General features: G+C 42.5%; 1 protein-coding gene across 1 annotated transcript in view; it reads left to right on the forward strand.

Annotated features, from left to right (window-relative positions):
* NUP160 (nucleoporin 160) overlaps window positions 1-16,906 on the forward strand; it is an 89,280-nt gene that overhangs the window by 12,406 nt on the left and 59,968 nt on the right. Inside the window, exons 5-11 of the mRNA XM_082270243.1 lie at window positions 5,172-5,247; window positions 9,013-9,127; window positions 9,255-9,413; window positions 9,926-10,003; window positions 10,099-10,202; window positions 14,299-14,383; window positions 14,522-14,590. Coding sequence (XP_082126369.1) covers window positions 5,172-5,247; window positions 9,013-9,127; window positions 9,255-9,413; window positions 9,926-10,003; window positions 10,099-10,202; window positions 14,299-14,383; window positions 14,522-14,590 — 686 coding nt within the window. The remainder of the gene's footprint in view (window positions 1-5,171; window positions 5,248-9,012; window positions 9,128-9,254; window positions 9,414-9,925; window positions 10,004-10,098; window positions 10,203-14,298; window positions 14,384-14,521; window positions 14,591-16,906) is intronic.

Below are 16,906 nucleotides of genomic sequence, written 5' to 3' on the forward strand. Positions count from 1 at the left end.
ACTAGGAGTGTTAAGGAAACTCTGTTTTTTAAGGTGACCGCTACGAATAAAATTTTTGGGAATGTCTTTCAAGCTCAACAAAACCATCAGTTTAGGGCTGCATTCACATGTCAGCGTATGGATCACGGGCAGAATCGCCGCGATTCCGCCCCGTGATCCGGAAATCATTGCAAATCGCGGGACGCCTGTGCTTTGCCCGTGATTTGCAATAGCACCCCAAACGCGATGTTGCCGCGATTTGCGCCTGCCGAATCGCGGTAACATCGCGCAAAAAAAAATCGTGGGACGCATTACGCTCCAAAGAAGCTCTTGTACTTTTTTGGGCGTAATGTGTCCCGCGTTTTTTTTTTTTTCTTTGCGCGATGTTACCGCGATTCAGCAGGCGGAAATCGCTGCAACATCGCTCAGCGTTTGGGGTGCTATTGCAAATCATAGGCAACGCACATGCGTCCCGCGATTTGCAATGATTTCCGGATCGCGGGCGAAATCGCAGCGATTCTGCCTGCGATCCATACGCTGACATGTGAATGCAGCCTAAGTCTTACAGTGTGGGACCATTGTTTTGTTTTAGGGAAGCAGTGATGTATTTGCTGAGCTCTGACACACCCACCCCTCAAGGGATCATGAGCTTTTTTGATTGCAGAGCTGTAGGTCTGACTGGGTAGGGGTTGTGTTGAGCCTCTGCAGTGAGAAAAGTGCTTCCCTGCAGAGAGGGAGAGTCCCACTTTGCAGTTGCTGGTGGGGAACAGGCTTTCCTTCCTAGGCTGTGGCTGCTTTAGAATTGGAACTGTAAGACATTGAGCCCCTTTTTTCTTTTAACTGCTCATTAAAGTATAGCTAAAGGTAACTTTTTTTTTGTTTTGGATTGAATGGATAGGGATTAGAACACCTGACAGTTTTTATTGCTGTCTGTGCCCCCTATTGGGTAGGTCCACCCTCTCCATTTGTCCTTTTTACCCTTGTCATTGAAAGTGAAAGTAAAAGAAAATCCCAAATTTTGGGTTGCTACCAGAAAGTAATGCAGGAGGGGGAATCTTCGAATGAAGACACTAGTTTTGTGACCTGGGGATCCCCAAGGAACTCTGTCACTTGGTCTTTGACAATGGAAAGGGAAATCTCTGCAATGGGACACAGATGGCGGGAAAAAAAAACTGACGGGTTTTAACCCTCCCTTACTCTGTCCAAAATAAAAATAAAAAATGCCTGTATTTCTACTTTAAGTCTAGGGGTACAGGGATAAGGAATAATACTGTAGGCTCCTTCTATGCATGTGACCACTGTCACAAAGCCTCCTCTCTAAGCACTCCTAGCCGCAGTCTTATGCCTGCCTCCTCCAAGTACAATGCAGGGTTAATAGTCATAAAGTTTTTGGTGCAAAGCACCAGTTGCCTGCACTCAGAGTGGTGTAGTCTCTAGTCCACCTTATTAGGGTCTTTCAACTGTTACTGGAGCTGTGGACACGACAACCCAGGAAGAATGCTACGGCCTTGCTGCCCCTTACACGACCAGGGAAGTCTGGAAACACTGTAAACAACAAACAAACACAGGGGCGCACAGGCCTAGTGCATTATCATTTGGATGGGTTATTTAAAAGTAAGGATTAAAAATACTCACAAACGAGTTATTGTTAAAAGCATATCACATAAGGAACGCAGTCCTCAGTAAAGGGATCCGAGGGTGAGTTGTCCCTTGAATTTGTGAAGGCTAACGCGTTTCGAGGCTTAGCCTCTTCCTCAGAGCCTAAAAATGCATGTCTAGGCCCTTACTTAAATACTATACAATGACATTTGAAACAAGACACAGATTGGGGTCAGGCCCTCCTCCTGTGGGGTGTGTGCAAGAGGCGCCCGCCCACATCATTTGGCAATGCTGAAGACATATGCATTGTGGAGGGTGCCTCCACCTAAAAATATTTTGGTCAGAGGGTACAAAACAAGAAAACAGTATAGTGATGTTTAAAGTGGTAGTACAACAATTAAAAATGGAAGAGGATGCAGAGGGAAATAGATACAGTCATGGAATATGTGTAACCATGGAGATTTATGATCTTAAATTTTAGATGCAAATAAATGCAGTCATGAAAAATGTGTAGCTATGGAGATTTGTGATCAGGGATGGTGATGTATAATCTAGGATATACATCTGGATATATGAACAGTTTCTCTGTCACAAAACAAATGAGAGAAGTGTGTCATGCAGGGGGGATCTAGGTCAATAAATCAGAGTTGCCAACATGAACAGTAAACCTGAGTAACTGACCAGTGCAGGGAGGTAGTGAGCCCACTGAAAGGGTTTTATTTTTTCTCCATCCCAGGGTTGGGCTTTAAAGTGTATCAAAATTTTCACAATAAGGAAAAATTTGTTTTTTTGTTGTGCAAAAAGTGCACTAAGAAAAAATGTTTTTTTTTTTGTTTTTTGTGAAAAAATTGTCAAAAATAATTTAAAATTCCTGCGCTAATAACATAACAATGTCTTTTGCTTGCACTGTGTGGCGCTGCATTGTTGTCACACTACTGAAAGAGAAATGCATGTGAACATGGCCATGCACAGAACATAACTGGCTAGACCCCTGTCTGTCAGTGGATCCCAGAGGATGCTTTGTCCGCTGCCATAGCATGTCCCTGCTTTTTGAAAGAAACTTGGGAAATGTCGCAGTAATCCTGAATATTGATAACCACATAAACATATGAAGAAATGTAAAAAATTATATAGAAAGATTGGAAAGCATGTGATCACTGGGGGCTCATGTGAAAACCATACATTGTAGCAACTGCAAGAGAAATTATAAGTTGTATACAATTAGTAACACAAGGACAAATGGCAAACAGTGAGTGTGATGGAAAGCTAACCCACCAAGTGGTTCACATGCAACTGCCGGACCACCAAATGAGCTGAATGTGCTGTGATCAGCAATATACTAATGTGATCATGATGGTGGTGAAATCACAAGAATATGAGGCTGCATTCACACTTGAGCGTAGCGTTTTCGCGTGTTTTTTACTGCGATTTTCAGGCATTTTTGGAGGCAGGCATTGACATCTATCAAAAACGCTGGTAATCAGCCCAAAAAGAAGCTCATGTACTTTTTTCAGCTACAGGCATTTTGCTTCAGGCGTTAAAACACTCAGATGTGAACAGGGGCCATTTAAATGAATGGGGTTTTACTTGTTGGGCGTTTTGGAACGTTTTTTTGAGCGTTTTTGGAGCTGAAAAACGCTCAAAAACCCCCAGGTGTGAATGGAGCCTGAGAGTATGGATCCCAGAGGCAGGGGATGAAAGGCTGAACAAAAGCCTGTGTGCTAGAGGACTGCAGTCATCTAATTGTCGGCACGAATGCTGAAAAACCGAGGGAGAGACAGAGGGTGCGCAAACAGCCTCATAGTGTAGTATCGACTTTATTAGCAAAAAAATACAAAGGTGCGTCATGCTCGGGTCTCCTACAATGGCCGGGTGCAAAGGCTTCTGGGATACACGTTTTGAGGATGAAAATTTCTTCTTCATCAGATTCTAGAGGCAGACAGCTGAGCGGGTCCATTCATCAAACAGATGCCCGCTCATCTCAGTGGTGTTTTTCAAGCTCTCTCTCTCCACTGATCTTGCCTGACACTTAAGCCTCGTACACACGCAATGAATTTCTGCCGACCGGTTGTCCGTCTTTTGTCCAGAGTTGTGTTTTGTTGGTTGGAATGTGCTCTAGACTGCACATGAATTTTCCCTTACGACAGAATTCTACTTCAGAAGAGATGTCATGTGTTGGATTGCTTTCTGTGTTCTTTCATCTCTGAGCATGCCTAGTCTTGCTCATAAGATTTTTTTTCCCCGTCTAAATCTGTACTAACGAGACAAAAATCGGACGTGTGTTGACAGTCGACAAAATTTATAGCCTGCACACAAGGATTTTTTCGGCCAAAAAGTCGGAGTCGGTTGTCGGAAGCATAATACTAACAAGCCGAAAATCGGCAGATCGGTCGTCGGACGAAATTTACCGGCCGAATTTCTTCTCGTGTGTTCGGGGCTTTACACTTGCCTACTGTCTCTCCCTCTTGTGAGCCCCCGTTCACACTGGGGCGACCTGTCAGGTGACCTGGTCGCCTGACAGGTCGCCTGGCATAGAGAAGCTGTGGACCCGTTCTAATAGGAGCGACACAAGTCGCTCCGACTTAGAAAAAGGGTCCGGAGCTTCTTTGGGGCGACCTGCATTGACTTCAATGTTATGAAGTCCGTGCCGGCCGCTCCGAGATCGCGGTGTGAGCAGCGCGCCGCGACCTGTGAGGTCGCCCCGGGAAGTCGGATCGCCCCAGTGTGAACGGGGCCTAAGGGCACTACATACCTTTTTTTTTTTTTTTTGTTTTGTTTTTATTTACTAATAATGTTGATACTACATAATGAGGCTGTTTGTGCCCCCCCCCACTCTTGCCCTCTGTTTATCTCTGCTTCTTGGCATGCAAAAGTGCTCACAACCACAGCAAATACCATTGTCCTGTGCTGCAGCGATATGCATGGCATTCAAGAGAGACGTCAGTTTAAAAAAGGTTAAGGTAAAGAATGATGGCGATTTTTTTTTTTTTTTTTTTTTTTTTTTTTTTTTTTTTTTTTAAAATACAGTATATGTGAAGGATTTATATTAACATTTTTTATACTGTGGCTTTATTAGTACTTTAAACATGCATGACTGTTTCAGACAAGCCTGCATGTTAATATACAAATAGATGCTGCTGGTGATCACCTTGCTTATAAGAAATGATTGCAATTGTGAAAATCAAGTTGACTATTGTTCCTGTGAGACTGGTCAGCCTAGATATCTCTCCTGTGGCATGGGTGTGTTGGAAATGATCATCATTTGTATTGTACAATAATAATTTCATTCATGTGAGTAGCCTGTTTGGATCTTCATTCTGAAGAAAGCATTTCCAGGACATAAATAATGTACTAAATATACTAAACGCAACGTGACCAACCAATTTGTAGACAGTGCTTGGCCAAGCCTAGTCTGGACATGTTGGGAAGGAGCTAGGATTTTGAGGTCACTGTGTGTTTAAATTTCAGCCTTTATTTGAAATAGATTACAGGGTAAGCGGACCTTATATTTTACTGGAAATTTTAAGGGTTTCGGAAGCTTTTTTTTTTTTTTTTTTTTTTAACTGTTCAATGGTTATTTCTATATCCCCCAGGGCCAGTGACTACTGTGGAACTCAAGCAAACCTCTGTCATGAAGTTATTAACTGGCTGGATGCCAACAGTGATACGGTTAGTATGAACATTGTCACCCATGTAAGTTTGTGTGGCTCGCTATACATCATTCCATTTCTAGTTGTAAAGCTGTCACTAGGTTCACTTTTTAAACCAAGTCTGCGAAGCCCAACAGAATCTAGCTTCCTCTGTGTGTGGAGCCTCGTCTGTATTACGGAGCACAAGATGTTTACTTTTTAGCCTCTCCTTCCAGTCCAACAGTTGGGCATCTACCCCATCCATGGCCCTTTTGAGATTTAATGACAATTCAACTGTATAGAGTTTTACTGTTTGAAGTGTCATGTCAGGTTTCCCAAATGTTTTGATGATTTAAAGCGATGTAAAATAACTATTGTGAAAATTATTAAAATGTGTCTAAACCACATCACTTTTTTTTTTTTATGATGGCGCGCAGACACACTGTTGGATTTTTATCATGGTCTGTGTTGCCCTTTGGGAAATTCACTCTGTATTTGTCCTGGTGACCGTTGTTACAAGTACAGTAAGTTATGTGAAATTCAATATTGTCACCAGAACAAGAGGGGAGTTTAAATCTTCCAATGAAGACATCTGTTGTAATGACAGCTGTGTAAGAGAGGATTAGCACTTTTTTTTAGAGAGATTGCTTCTCAATTCTTGTGTCTATGGGACAAGAAGAGAGGGAAAAACGCAAAGATGGAAACGACACCAAGAAAAAAATTCTTTGGCATTCCCTTCTATCAAAAACTTACATTTTTACTTTAACTACTAGTTTTGTCCTATTGTATAGACTCTCAAATGATCACTTGTGTTAAAGGATAGGCTCATTTTTTTTTGCAGGTAAAAAATGTGCATTTATTTCTTGTTGTAGGAGCCTGGAAAGCATTGCACCAGTGATCAGCAGATCACTGATGCCATGCAGGTCTCCTGCACACTGTCAGTGTATGGGCTTACCTGTACATCCCGTATGGGTAAGCCGATGCTCCCTGACAGGAACACTCAGTGAACATGCAACACTCAGCCGCTAAGGCTCTCGGTACTTGTAGTTCATTCAGGCACAGAGCTCTGTGTTTGAATGACGTGGCCTTGTGGGCGGAGCCCCACATGGCCACACTGCTTTAAAAAAACTAGCAGCTAGTAGGGGAAACTTCTCCCCGTACTTCTGCCACAGGGAGGGCGGCGGCTGCAGCACTGGGAACATGTTACATGTTCCACCCTAAATTTGGGTGGAACGTAACATATTCCAAAAGGTGAACTTATCCTGCCGACTGCCCACAGTATACTTACTGGGGCAGTCAGCCTCTCCTGGGCAAACCGACATAGTACTACATCGCTCGCCCAGGAGCCTGTAGGGGGCGAGCGCGCACCGCCGGAGGCGCGCCCCCGCCCCCGCTCGTTCATGGCCATCCCCATGCGTGTGACAGGCGGCTCCGATGTCACTCGCGATTTCACGCTGGAGAGGGAGAAAGGCAGGCGGCTGATGTAAACAAAGCCGCCTGTCATTCTCCCTGGTGTAACTGCAGAGACTACACGATCCTGCTATGTAGGATCGTATGTCTCTGTGGTTACATCACAAGCCACGCCCCTTGACAGTTAGAATCACACCCCTAGGGACACACTTAACCCCTTGATTACTAATAATGTTAACCCCTTCCCTGCCAGTGTCATTTTTACAGTAACAGTGCATATGTATAGCACTGATTACTGTAGTAATGTCACTGGTACCCCCAAAAGTGTAAAAAATTCAGGGGTCCGATCTGTCCGCCGCAACGTCGCAGTCCCGCAAAAAAAAATCGCAGATCGCCGCCATTACTAGTTAAAAAAAAAGACATAAATCTTTCCCTTAGGCTACATTCACACCTGAGAGTAGCGTTTTTGCACGTATTTTACAGCGATTTTTACCGCGATTTACAGGCGTTTTTTGTGCAGGCGTTATTTGATTGAATAGATACCAATGGAAAACGCCTGTAATCTGCCCAAAAAGAAGCTCATGTACTTTTTTTGAGCTTTGGGCGTTTTGCTTACAGCGTCAAACGCTCAGATGTGAACAGGGGCCATTGAAATGAATAGGATTTGTCTTGTTGGGCGTTTTGAGAGCTGATCCTAGAGCAGAAAAACTCCCCAAAAACGCCTAGATGTGAATGGAGCCTTAGTAAATGCAATAACGTTTGCGCAAACCAATCAAAATACGCTTATTGCAATTTTTTTTTTTTTTATTTTTTTTTATACCAAAAATATGTAGCAGAAAATAAATTGGCCTAAAATGTTAAAAAAAAATTCGATTTTTTTACATTTTTTTTTTTTTTGGAATTTCATACAAAAAAAATTGAAAAATATTGTTATTTATCAAAATTGTCACTCTTTTTTTTGTTTATAGCGCAAAAAATTAAAAATCGCACAGGTGATCAAATACCACCAAAAGAAAGCTCTATTTGTGGGGAAAAAAAGGACGTCAATTTCAATTGGGTACAGCGTTGCATGACCACGCAATTGTCCGTTAAAGTCACACAGTGCCGAATCACAAAATAGGCCCTGGTCTTTGAGCAGCCAAATCCTCCGGGGCTTAAGTGGTTAAGTGAAAAAAGTTCCAGAGGGGTTCAGAGAGTGTGTAACTTATTTGCAAATTCTGACATTGATATAACAGTTTCATCTACGTTCCTTCATTCTAGCACACAAAATTAAAATAACATTGACCACAGTCTTCATACCCAGAAGGGAACAAGAGACCTTTTAAATACTTAAAGAGGAAGTAAACCCTCCTCTGCAACTTTTACCTATAGGTAAGCCTATGATAAGGCTTACCTATAGGTACTGTAAATATCTCCTAAACATGTACAGTTTAGGAGATATTTACCTTACATGCAGCCAGTGACATCGCTGGCGCATGCGCTCTGAAGGAATGGCCACTGGTGCCGTTCCTTCAGAGCCCCGTGCTGTGACCGTCGGCTCCCGCGCGCGAGTGACCTCACCGCGGCTTCGGCTAATCAGATGGCCGGATGCCGCGATCCCGGAAGATGGGCGACTGAACATGTCGCCTGTCATAGAGGTGAGCGGGCGGCATGGCTGGGGCTCGTTCTAAGATAAGTATTTCATAATGAGCTAGTATGCGATGCATATTAGCTCATTATGTGTTTCTTTTTCAGGTTAAAAAAAAAAAAGAAAGTTTGGGTTTACAACCTCTTTAAAACCCAGTTGAACCTTCAGTTTTAAATTGTATCAAAACAAAGGTGTGAAAAGTTTTAGTTGGTTATCTTAAGCAACCAAACCACAGCGCTCAGAAGGTATACACTCCAGAAAGGTGCCATCTCTGCCACCTGTAATGCCACACTGATGCAGTCCTCCTCAGACTGGGGAGTCTTGACAGAGAAAACTGTAAAAATATACAGGTGGGCACAAATGATTAGTGCATCACCAGAATCACGTTTAATAAACACCCATATGCAAAAACACATATAAACAAAAAATAAGACAAGTGTAGACCATCACAGAATTCTTATTCGGCCATAGGATGGTGTCATCTAGCCCAAGCAGATACTGATTGTCAGGCTTACTTGTATTGGGATGCGTACCTCCTTCCTCAGAGCAGGTTGAATGATTTATCATCTTTCGGCTGCCTTAGACTTTGCATACCCCTTGTTTTGATGCACGTGGAATGCATTTTGCACATTTAAATTGGAAGTTTTAAAAAAAGTTGGATGTTTTTCTCCCTCATGGTAGAATATCTAAATTCGCTGTCAATGTCAAAGTGTGCCTTGAAGGCGTAAACAGATACCTGATATTGATGTAATTTTTTTTTCTCTCTAGAGGTGATCATGGACCTGCACATCTCCCTGTAAGCTTAGCTGTCCACTGCCTTGAACACGACGCTTTAATATTTGCATTGTGCCAGGATCACAAACTCCGCATGTGGTCCTACAAGGTAAGTGCCTGCTGTAGACAACAGTTTGCTTGTACCACTAATAATGGGAAGCATGACTTGTTTTATTAGTATATTATAAATAATACAACTGTACCCTATTCATGTTTTTTTGTCCTGTTTATTCCAGGATCAGACGTGTCTTATGGTGTCTGATATGCTGGAGTTTGTTCCCTTTAGTAAGGATATGCGACAAACTCCAGGCATTGGTCACAAGCTAAAACTGGCACACTCGACATCTATAGGACTTTATCTTGCGGTGTACCTACACACACCCAGCCAAGGACAGGTATGTGTTCTCTCCCAGGTATCAGGCTAAATCTCTAAAGCCAAAGATTCTCAAATCCTTTTACTTTTTTTCAACTTAGAACACTGTACACCTTTTTATCACTGGGGTGGTGACTTCAGTTCCCAAAGGGATTAGCTTATTGTGTGTATTTTGTATGTATTGTTATAGGTTTTGTCTGATTTCACATTAGTTGCTTGTGTAGCTTGGATTGATGCTGATGGTTCTGGGTTATCCACTTCTGGACCAGGCCTTTTTCGTCACTTTTAGTTTACATATTGAAATCAGGTTTTTTTTTTTTTTTTTTTTTTTATACTAGAGAATCACTTGGCACCCTAAACATTATATATTTTTTTTACAGCAGTTTGCCCTAGAGAATAAAAAGGCGGTCCCTGCAATTTTTTATGTCACTTGGTATTTGTGCAGCATTTTTTTCAAATGCAATTTTTTGGGAAAAATACACCTTTTTTGAACACGCTCCTGATACTCAAGTTTTTTTTTTTTTGTTCTTGCAGTTCTGCGTTTTTCAACTCATTACTGCTGAAAGCAGTCGCTACAGTTTAGATCATATCTCCTCAATTTTCTCAAACCAGGTATGGAAATGTGATTTACTTACACCTATTTTCTTATGCGAACTTCTCATCAAAAAAATAAAATTGGATTGTTTTTTTGTTTTTTTTTTTCAAAGGAATCATTGGTTGACTTTACATTTACATTGGCCACCACTGATATCTGGGCTCTGTGGCTCGATGATGAAAACCAGACAATTGTTAAACACATTAATTTTGAACAGTGAGTAGATCTCTTATTTCTTCTTGTCTGAAGAGTCTGTGGTTTAAAATGGGAGGCAAGACAGCCATGTGGAAACAATATGTAGCACACATGAAAGTGTTTCTCAAGGTAGGAGGTTTTTCAAGGTATAAAAACCTTCTACATGAAGCTCCCCTAGCCCCCTTAACTACCTACCTGAGCCCAATCTCAATCCAGCAATGTGCAGGAGAGCAGCATCTCTCTCTCCTCACTGGACAGGGAGACCGTGGCGGGAGCCATTGACTGTTGCTTTTGTCAATCACAGCCAGTGAAGAGAGAGCTGGTCAATGGAGCATGCACGCGTGCCTACAGAGCAAACGGCTTGCTATGGGGGAACTTGGCAGGGGGAAGGAGCCAGGAGCGCCAAAGGGGAACCAAAGAGGTGGAAATCGGGGCTGCTCTGTGCACAACCATTGCACAGAACAGATAAACCTAACATGTTTGTTATTTTAAATAAATAGCCTTTAGAATCACGTTAACAGCCCGTTCACATTAGCGCGACTTGTCAGCCTGACAAGTCGCGGTCGGTCGCGGTCCATTGAGTAGTACAGGAGCCGTTCTAATAGGAGCGACACAAGTCGCTCCGACTTAGAAAAAGGGTCCTGTACTACTTTGGGGCGACCTCGGAGCGACTTGCATAGACTTCCATTATGTGAAGTCTCTGCAAGCCGCGCCGAAGTCGCGGTGCACGCGACTTCACAGGTCGCCCCCCGAAGTCGTGTCGCCTCAATGTGAATGGGCTCTAAACAATCACATCGCCAAAGGAAAGAAGTTGCAACTTCAGTGTTTTGGTAATGCCTACTCAAAAGTACACTTAGCTGTTTAGGTTTAGCCGAAGGACAACATGATGAAAATATGACATCTTTTTTATAATACTTTATTTTTAAGGAACACATGGATAGTACTGACATATAGCCGAACTATAATGGTACATGTACATAAAAGGTTTGCGCAATGAAAATGAGAACCATGGCATGCATGGGATACCGATCCATAGATAATACAGAAATATAAAGTACCAGATGCTAGAGAGTCCCTGTACCCTACATGACATTTTACATGGAATATTAAATCTTTTATGCTGCCATGTTCTTGAGTTTTTCTGTTTTTAGATGATTTCCTCTTGATGTGCAGAACCTCCTGCGTCTAGCGAGCAAATCTCTGAGATAATGTCTTCTTTGTGAATATCAGCAAAATTGAATGTTATTTGACTATTTTCTCTCTAGGTCGGATTTTCTTTTTTCCTTGGACGTTTTTCTAAACCCAGGAGCCTGCAATCACTATATCTGGTCTCTCACAGAACATAGAAATGCAATTATTTTAGTAAATATAAACTGCTAATTATCTTTTCTCTATATATCAGTCTTGTGACTTCAAGATCTAGTTAAAGCTTGTAGGATGAGTTTTCATTCTCCTCTGACTGTCCTATCAAGGCTGCAAGACCCCTGACCCTCTGTCTGGACAGTGCTGATTGGGCCTTGTGCTGATCACATGCACCCTCCCAAGAAAAAAAAATACAAAGCAATGTACACCAAACTGAGCATGTGCAGAGTAACTCCAAAGGCCCTGTCTTATCAGGGGATGAATGGGGGGGGGGGGGGGGGAGTAGAAGGGGAGGATCAGAGAAGACCGGATCAAACAGCCTTTTTACACCATACGCAGGATTAACCCCTTAGGTTCCACAGTGAGTATAACAAGCATGCTTCACCCCATATACAGACTGATTTTACTTATGTGGCCACTAGATGGAGCGAACGACAAGAAATAAATATTTACGATGATTGTCAGCTCTATCTAGTGACCATAATGTGGTATTTTTTAGATTCAGGTTATTAAGAATAAAGGACATCTGACCTGAAGAGAAAATTGCCTAGGAACATTTGATTTTTCTGTCATGAAGTTAAATAGCTCCACGCATAAATACTCCTCACAGGTTTTTGTGTAAAATGTGCATTTTTATTCCAACAGCCTTTTGAGGTATTTTGCTGTCCAGCAGTGGTCTATTAGGCAAAGTGTGGTAACCCATTGCAGCTAATTGGCAATCATCTTTCATTGCTCTGACTGCTCTAAATGTACCGAATTTGGTTGATACAATCAGGTTGCAATCGGTTATTACGTCTTTAACAATTTTCTTTTACACTGCCGATTCTGGGGAAAACACAAGGCAAGACACAAGATGCCAGTGATCTTTTCCCCATTTAAGTAGGCTGCACACCACAAACAAAAACTTTCTCGGTGGAAAGTGGAACTTCAGTCAGAAAATGAAAGTGTTACTAAAACCACAACTGTAAAATCAGTCTGTATGTGCAGTAACACATGGTTGGTATACTCATTGTGGACACTGTGCAAAAAAGGCTGTTTGATTCTGTCTTCTTTGATCCTCCCCTTCCACAGTCCCCAATCCAACTCCTAATAGTACAGAGCCTAGGAGGCAAATGCTCAGTTTGTTAGTTTGCCAGAGTTTTTTTTTTTTTTTTTTCGGGAGGTTGCATGGGATCAGCACAAGGCCAATCAGCACTATCCAGACAGAGGGTCAGGGGTCATACAGCCGCATAGGACAGTCAGAGGAGAGTGAAAACCCCCTCCTACAAGCTTTAACCAGTGCCCGGCCAGACACTGATAGAAGCCATAAGACTGCTATATGAGAAAAGGTATTTAGCAGTTTAGATTTACTAAAATTGCATTTCCGTGTACTGTGGGAGACCAGATATAGTGAATGCAGGTCCTGGGTTCAGTAACACTGAATAGATCCTTATAGATCACTTTGTGCTGGCCCCTTTTGCAGGTATAGCTATGTAAACATTAAGTGCCTATACTTTTTTAAAAGAGCAGTATTGGTTTAATTTGAAATTCTACTTACCTAGGTGGATGCAGGATAAATCCAATGCTGCATCTGTCCCCCGCCGCCTCTTAAACTGAAAACTGAGCGATCTAACATTGCTGTTCGCTCAGTTCTTCCTGCTGCTCTAAGCAAAGAGTGTTGACTGTCAGTCGCTGGCTCTCTGCTCTTCCCTCCACCCCCCGCACTCACTGGATCGCTGGTCAGTTGAGGGGGCAGAAGTGACCTGCTCAACCTCTCAGCAGCTTGTTGAGATCCAGAGCCAGGTTTCGGTCCAGGCTCCCGGTGGATCCCGACCATATGGTCGCGATCTTTCCCCAGCCTGGAGCAACTCTGTGATGTCAGCCAACTGCAGGCTTTAGCCTGCTGTCAGCTAAACACGGGTCACAGGAGAGGTACAGACATTTTTTGGCTTTTTTTTTGTAGTACTTTAAAATCCAGTGATACTGTCTTGCCCTGCTCTGCACATGCTCAGTTGCTCTCTGTTTTTGGCATTGTGCTGAAATTCAGAGTTGATAGAGGCCGATCTGCTGACAGCCTAAAGGTTTAATGCTGCTCTTGGCTTAAGAAAAATGAAAGTTTCCAGCAAGAAGAAACCGGAACAATGCTGGGGGAATTTTAAAGCGCACACTCCTTTTGGTAGCATAATTAATGTGGAATGTATGTTCCTTGTTAAAGAACATTTTATTTTTATTAAGTTGGTATGGATTATGCCCCCGTTCACATTTTGTGATTTGGAATCGCTGGCAGAATCACTTCAATTCTGCCCGCGATCCCAAATCACGTGGCAATGGCAGCACAATGCACTGCACGATTCTCCCTTGACTGTCTCTCTGCAAACTGCACCTTCACAAATCATGTGAATCTTGATGCCCAAAAAATGTCAGGAGCTTCTTTCTGGGCGACAGACGCACATAGGGCAGCCCATTCAACTAAATGGGCTACCTTATCTGATGGGCAGAATTGCGTGAAAATCGCATGTCAATCACGTAGTGGGAATACTCATTCCCGCTACACGATATAGTGAACGGGGCCTAAAGTTCTGCTTGTGATCCCTTCTTCCTAATGTGAACGGGTCCTAAAGTTCTGCTTGTGATCCCTTCTTCCTTGCCTTACGCATGTAGTGCTACAAAGCCTGCTTGACAGATTATTTTGATTGACTGACTGTTAGTAAGGTATTTCGCATTACAGTAATGAAATTGGCAAGTCACAGGTTTTTGGTATATAAATGTTTTTCAGTAACCAAGCTGCCCAGTGGAATAACGTTTTCATCAATCCTCTGCCAGAAGAAGAGCTGAGCATTGGAGATGAACAAGACCCAAGGGTCAGTATATGACAATGACTATGGTTCATGTGACAAAGATTTGCATAAGTTTTTTTTTTTTTTTTTTTTATTTTTTTTTTTATAATTTTGCAAAATATTTATACGATTCTCTAAATGTAATCTGTATTTTAATAACAGGAAACTTTCCTGGGATGTCTCTTTGCTCCTGGAAGGTTTACAGTGGCTGCCTTGTTGAAAACCCTACAGGTAAAAAGTAATTCTTAATAGACACATCCTAGGAGAGAAAATGGGGATTCTGGGTTAAGACTTTAACTTGTAGCATGGTGCTAAAATCAAAAAGGGGGGGGGGTGAATGTGTATTGTGCTGGTTTGGAAGACATTTTTTTGTTTCTTTTTGCGCTGTCTGTTGATGGTGGAGACCTTTACCCAGCACAATCCCTTTTTAGTTTCGCTTTCTGCATTAATGATTTATCTTTAGTATGTGTACATGTCCCTAAGGTTTAAGTAGGCAGATATAAAAGGTTAAGTTCACTGCAAAATTAATTCAGCTCTAAAGTCAATACCTAAAGTGGAAGTTCAGCCAAAGCCTATCTAATGCTAAACCTTCTCTTAGCTACATTCTAGGTCTTCAAACTATGGCCCTCCAGTTGTTCAGGAACTACAATTCCCATCATGGCTAGTCATATCTGTGAATGTCAGTTTTACAATGCCTCATGGGATGTGTAGTTCCGCAACAGCTGGAGAGCCGTAGTTTGAGGATCCCTGTTCTAAACCTTATCTATCTAGCCCTGTAAAGAAGAGATCGCTATACATACCTATTCTGCAGCTGCTCCGGTCTTGTACCACTCTGAGCTGTCAGGGGCGGCTTCTGTGAAAGTGATTTGAATAATGCGGCCATCAGACTGAGAATCTAGGAGAAGAAACATGTGCTTGTGGGTAGGATCTCTAAAGAGAAACTGAATATTTCAAAAATGATAGTCACAGTTTGAGCCTTGTGGGCCAAATCGGACGATGGTTTCTTATGTGTCTTTGGTTACTCTATTATTCTTGTCCACCTGGAAGTGTTTTGATGTTCCCACTCACCTTTGTGTGTTAAAGCACATCCTGTTGCTTCCTCAATAATAGAAAACGCATTTTAACCACTTGCCGACCGCCGCACGACTATCTACGGCGGCGGTCAGCCCCTCACAGGCAAAGTGACGTAGGTCTACGTCGCTCGCCTGTGAGGGTTTAGGGAGCGAGCGCGCGCCGCCGGAGGCGCGCTCCCGCGTGGTCACGGACCCCCCCCCCGCGCGTGTGACCGGCGGACCCGATCGCCGCCGGCCACTCTGCGATCGGCGGGGGAGAGGGAGAAAGTCAGGCAGCTTGTGTAAACAAGCTGCCTGTCATTCTCCTCTCTGTATGAGAGATGATCACATGGATCTACTATGTAGATCCATTGATCACTCTGCATACAGTTGAAGCCACAGCCAATCACAGTTAGAATCACGCCCCTAGGGACACACACAGCCCCTCCCTCTCAAATAAAGTTAACCCCTTCACTACCAGTGTATTTTTACAGTAACAGTGCATATGTATAGCACTGATTACTGTAGAAATGTCACTGGTAACCCCAAAAGTGTCAAAAATGTCAGTCAAGGGTCCGATCTGTCCGCCGCAATGTCGCAGTACCGCAAAAAAAATCGCAGATCGCCGCCATTACGCGTTAAAAAAAAAAAACAACAAAAATGACAAAAATCTTTCCCTTTGTTAGTAAACGCAATAACTTTTGCGCAAACCAATCAAAATACGCTTTTTGCGATTTTTTTTTTACCAAACATAGGTAGCATAAAACAAATTGGCCGAAAATATTAAAAAATTTTGATTTTTACATTTTTTTTTGGGGGAATTTCATATAAAAAAAAAGGGAAAAATATTGCTATTTTTGCAAAATTGACGCTCTTTTTTTGTTTATAGCGCGTGATCAAAAAATCGCACAGGTGATCAAATACCGCCAAAAGAAAGCTCTGTTTGTGGGAAAAAAAGGACGCCAAATTCGTTTAGGTACAGCGTCGCACGACGCGCAATTGTCCGTTAAAGTCACGCAGTGCCGAATCGCAAAATAGCCTCTGGTCGTTTAGCAGCCAAATCCTCCGGGGCTTAAGTGGTTAAAAAAGTCCACCAAGGAGAGAGGGAGCCCCTCATAATGATGACCGAAACTCAGGAGCAGAGATCTTATTAGTAGATTTCTCAAGAGATATACATACGTATACTGTATAGGAAACACTGTTTAATCCCCCAGAATACTGTACACTAAAATATCAGATTTTGAGTGGATTAACCCTTTTAAGGCAGTTATCCCGGTAAAAGATCGAATACCTCTAATTATAAGCGCCAAGGCTCCTATCTTTAGTGCCCTGCTTAGGAGGTAAAGAACAGAGGTTTTTTTCAGATTAAGCTATATTAGTTGCATTACTGTATCTTTAATGGAAGGGGTTATCTACTGTTAGCTTTGCTGACACCCAAATCATTTTGTCCAAAAGCTAAATGTTGTTTAAAATTGTATTTTGTCATATCACTATA

Source organism: Pelophylax lessonae (genome assembly GCF_965119305.1).
Source record: "Pelophylax lessonae genome assembly, chromosome: 10".
In the NCBI taxonomy this organism is placed as follows: Eukaryota; Metazoa; Chordata; class Amphibia; order Anura; family Ranidae; genus Pelophylax; species Pelophylax lessonae.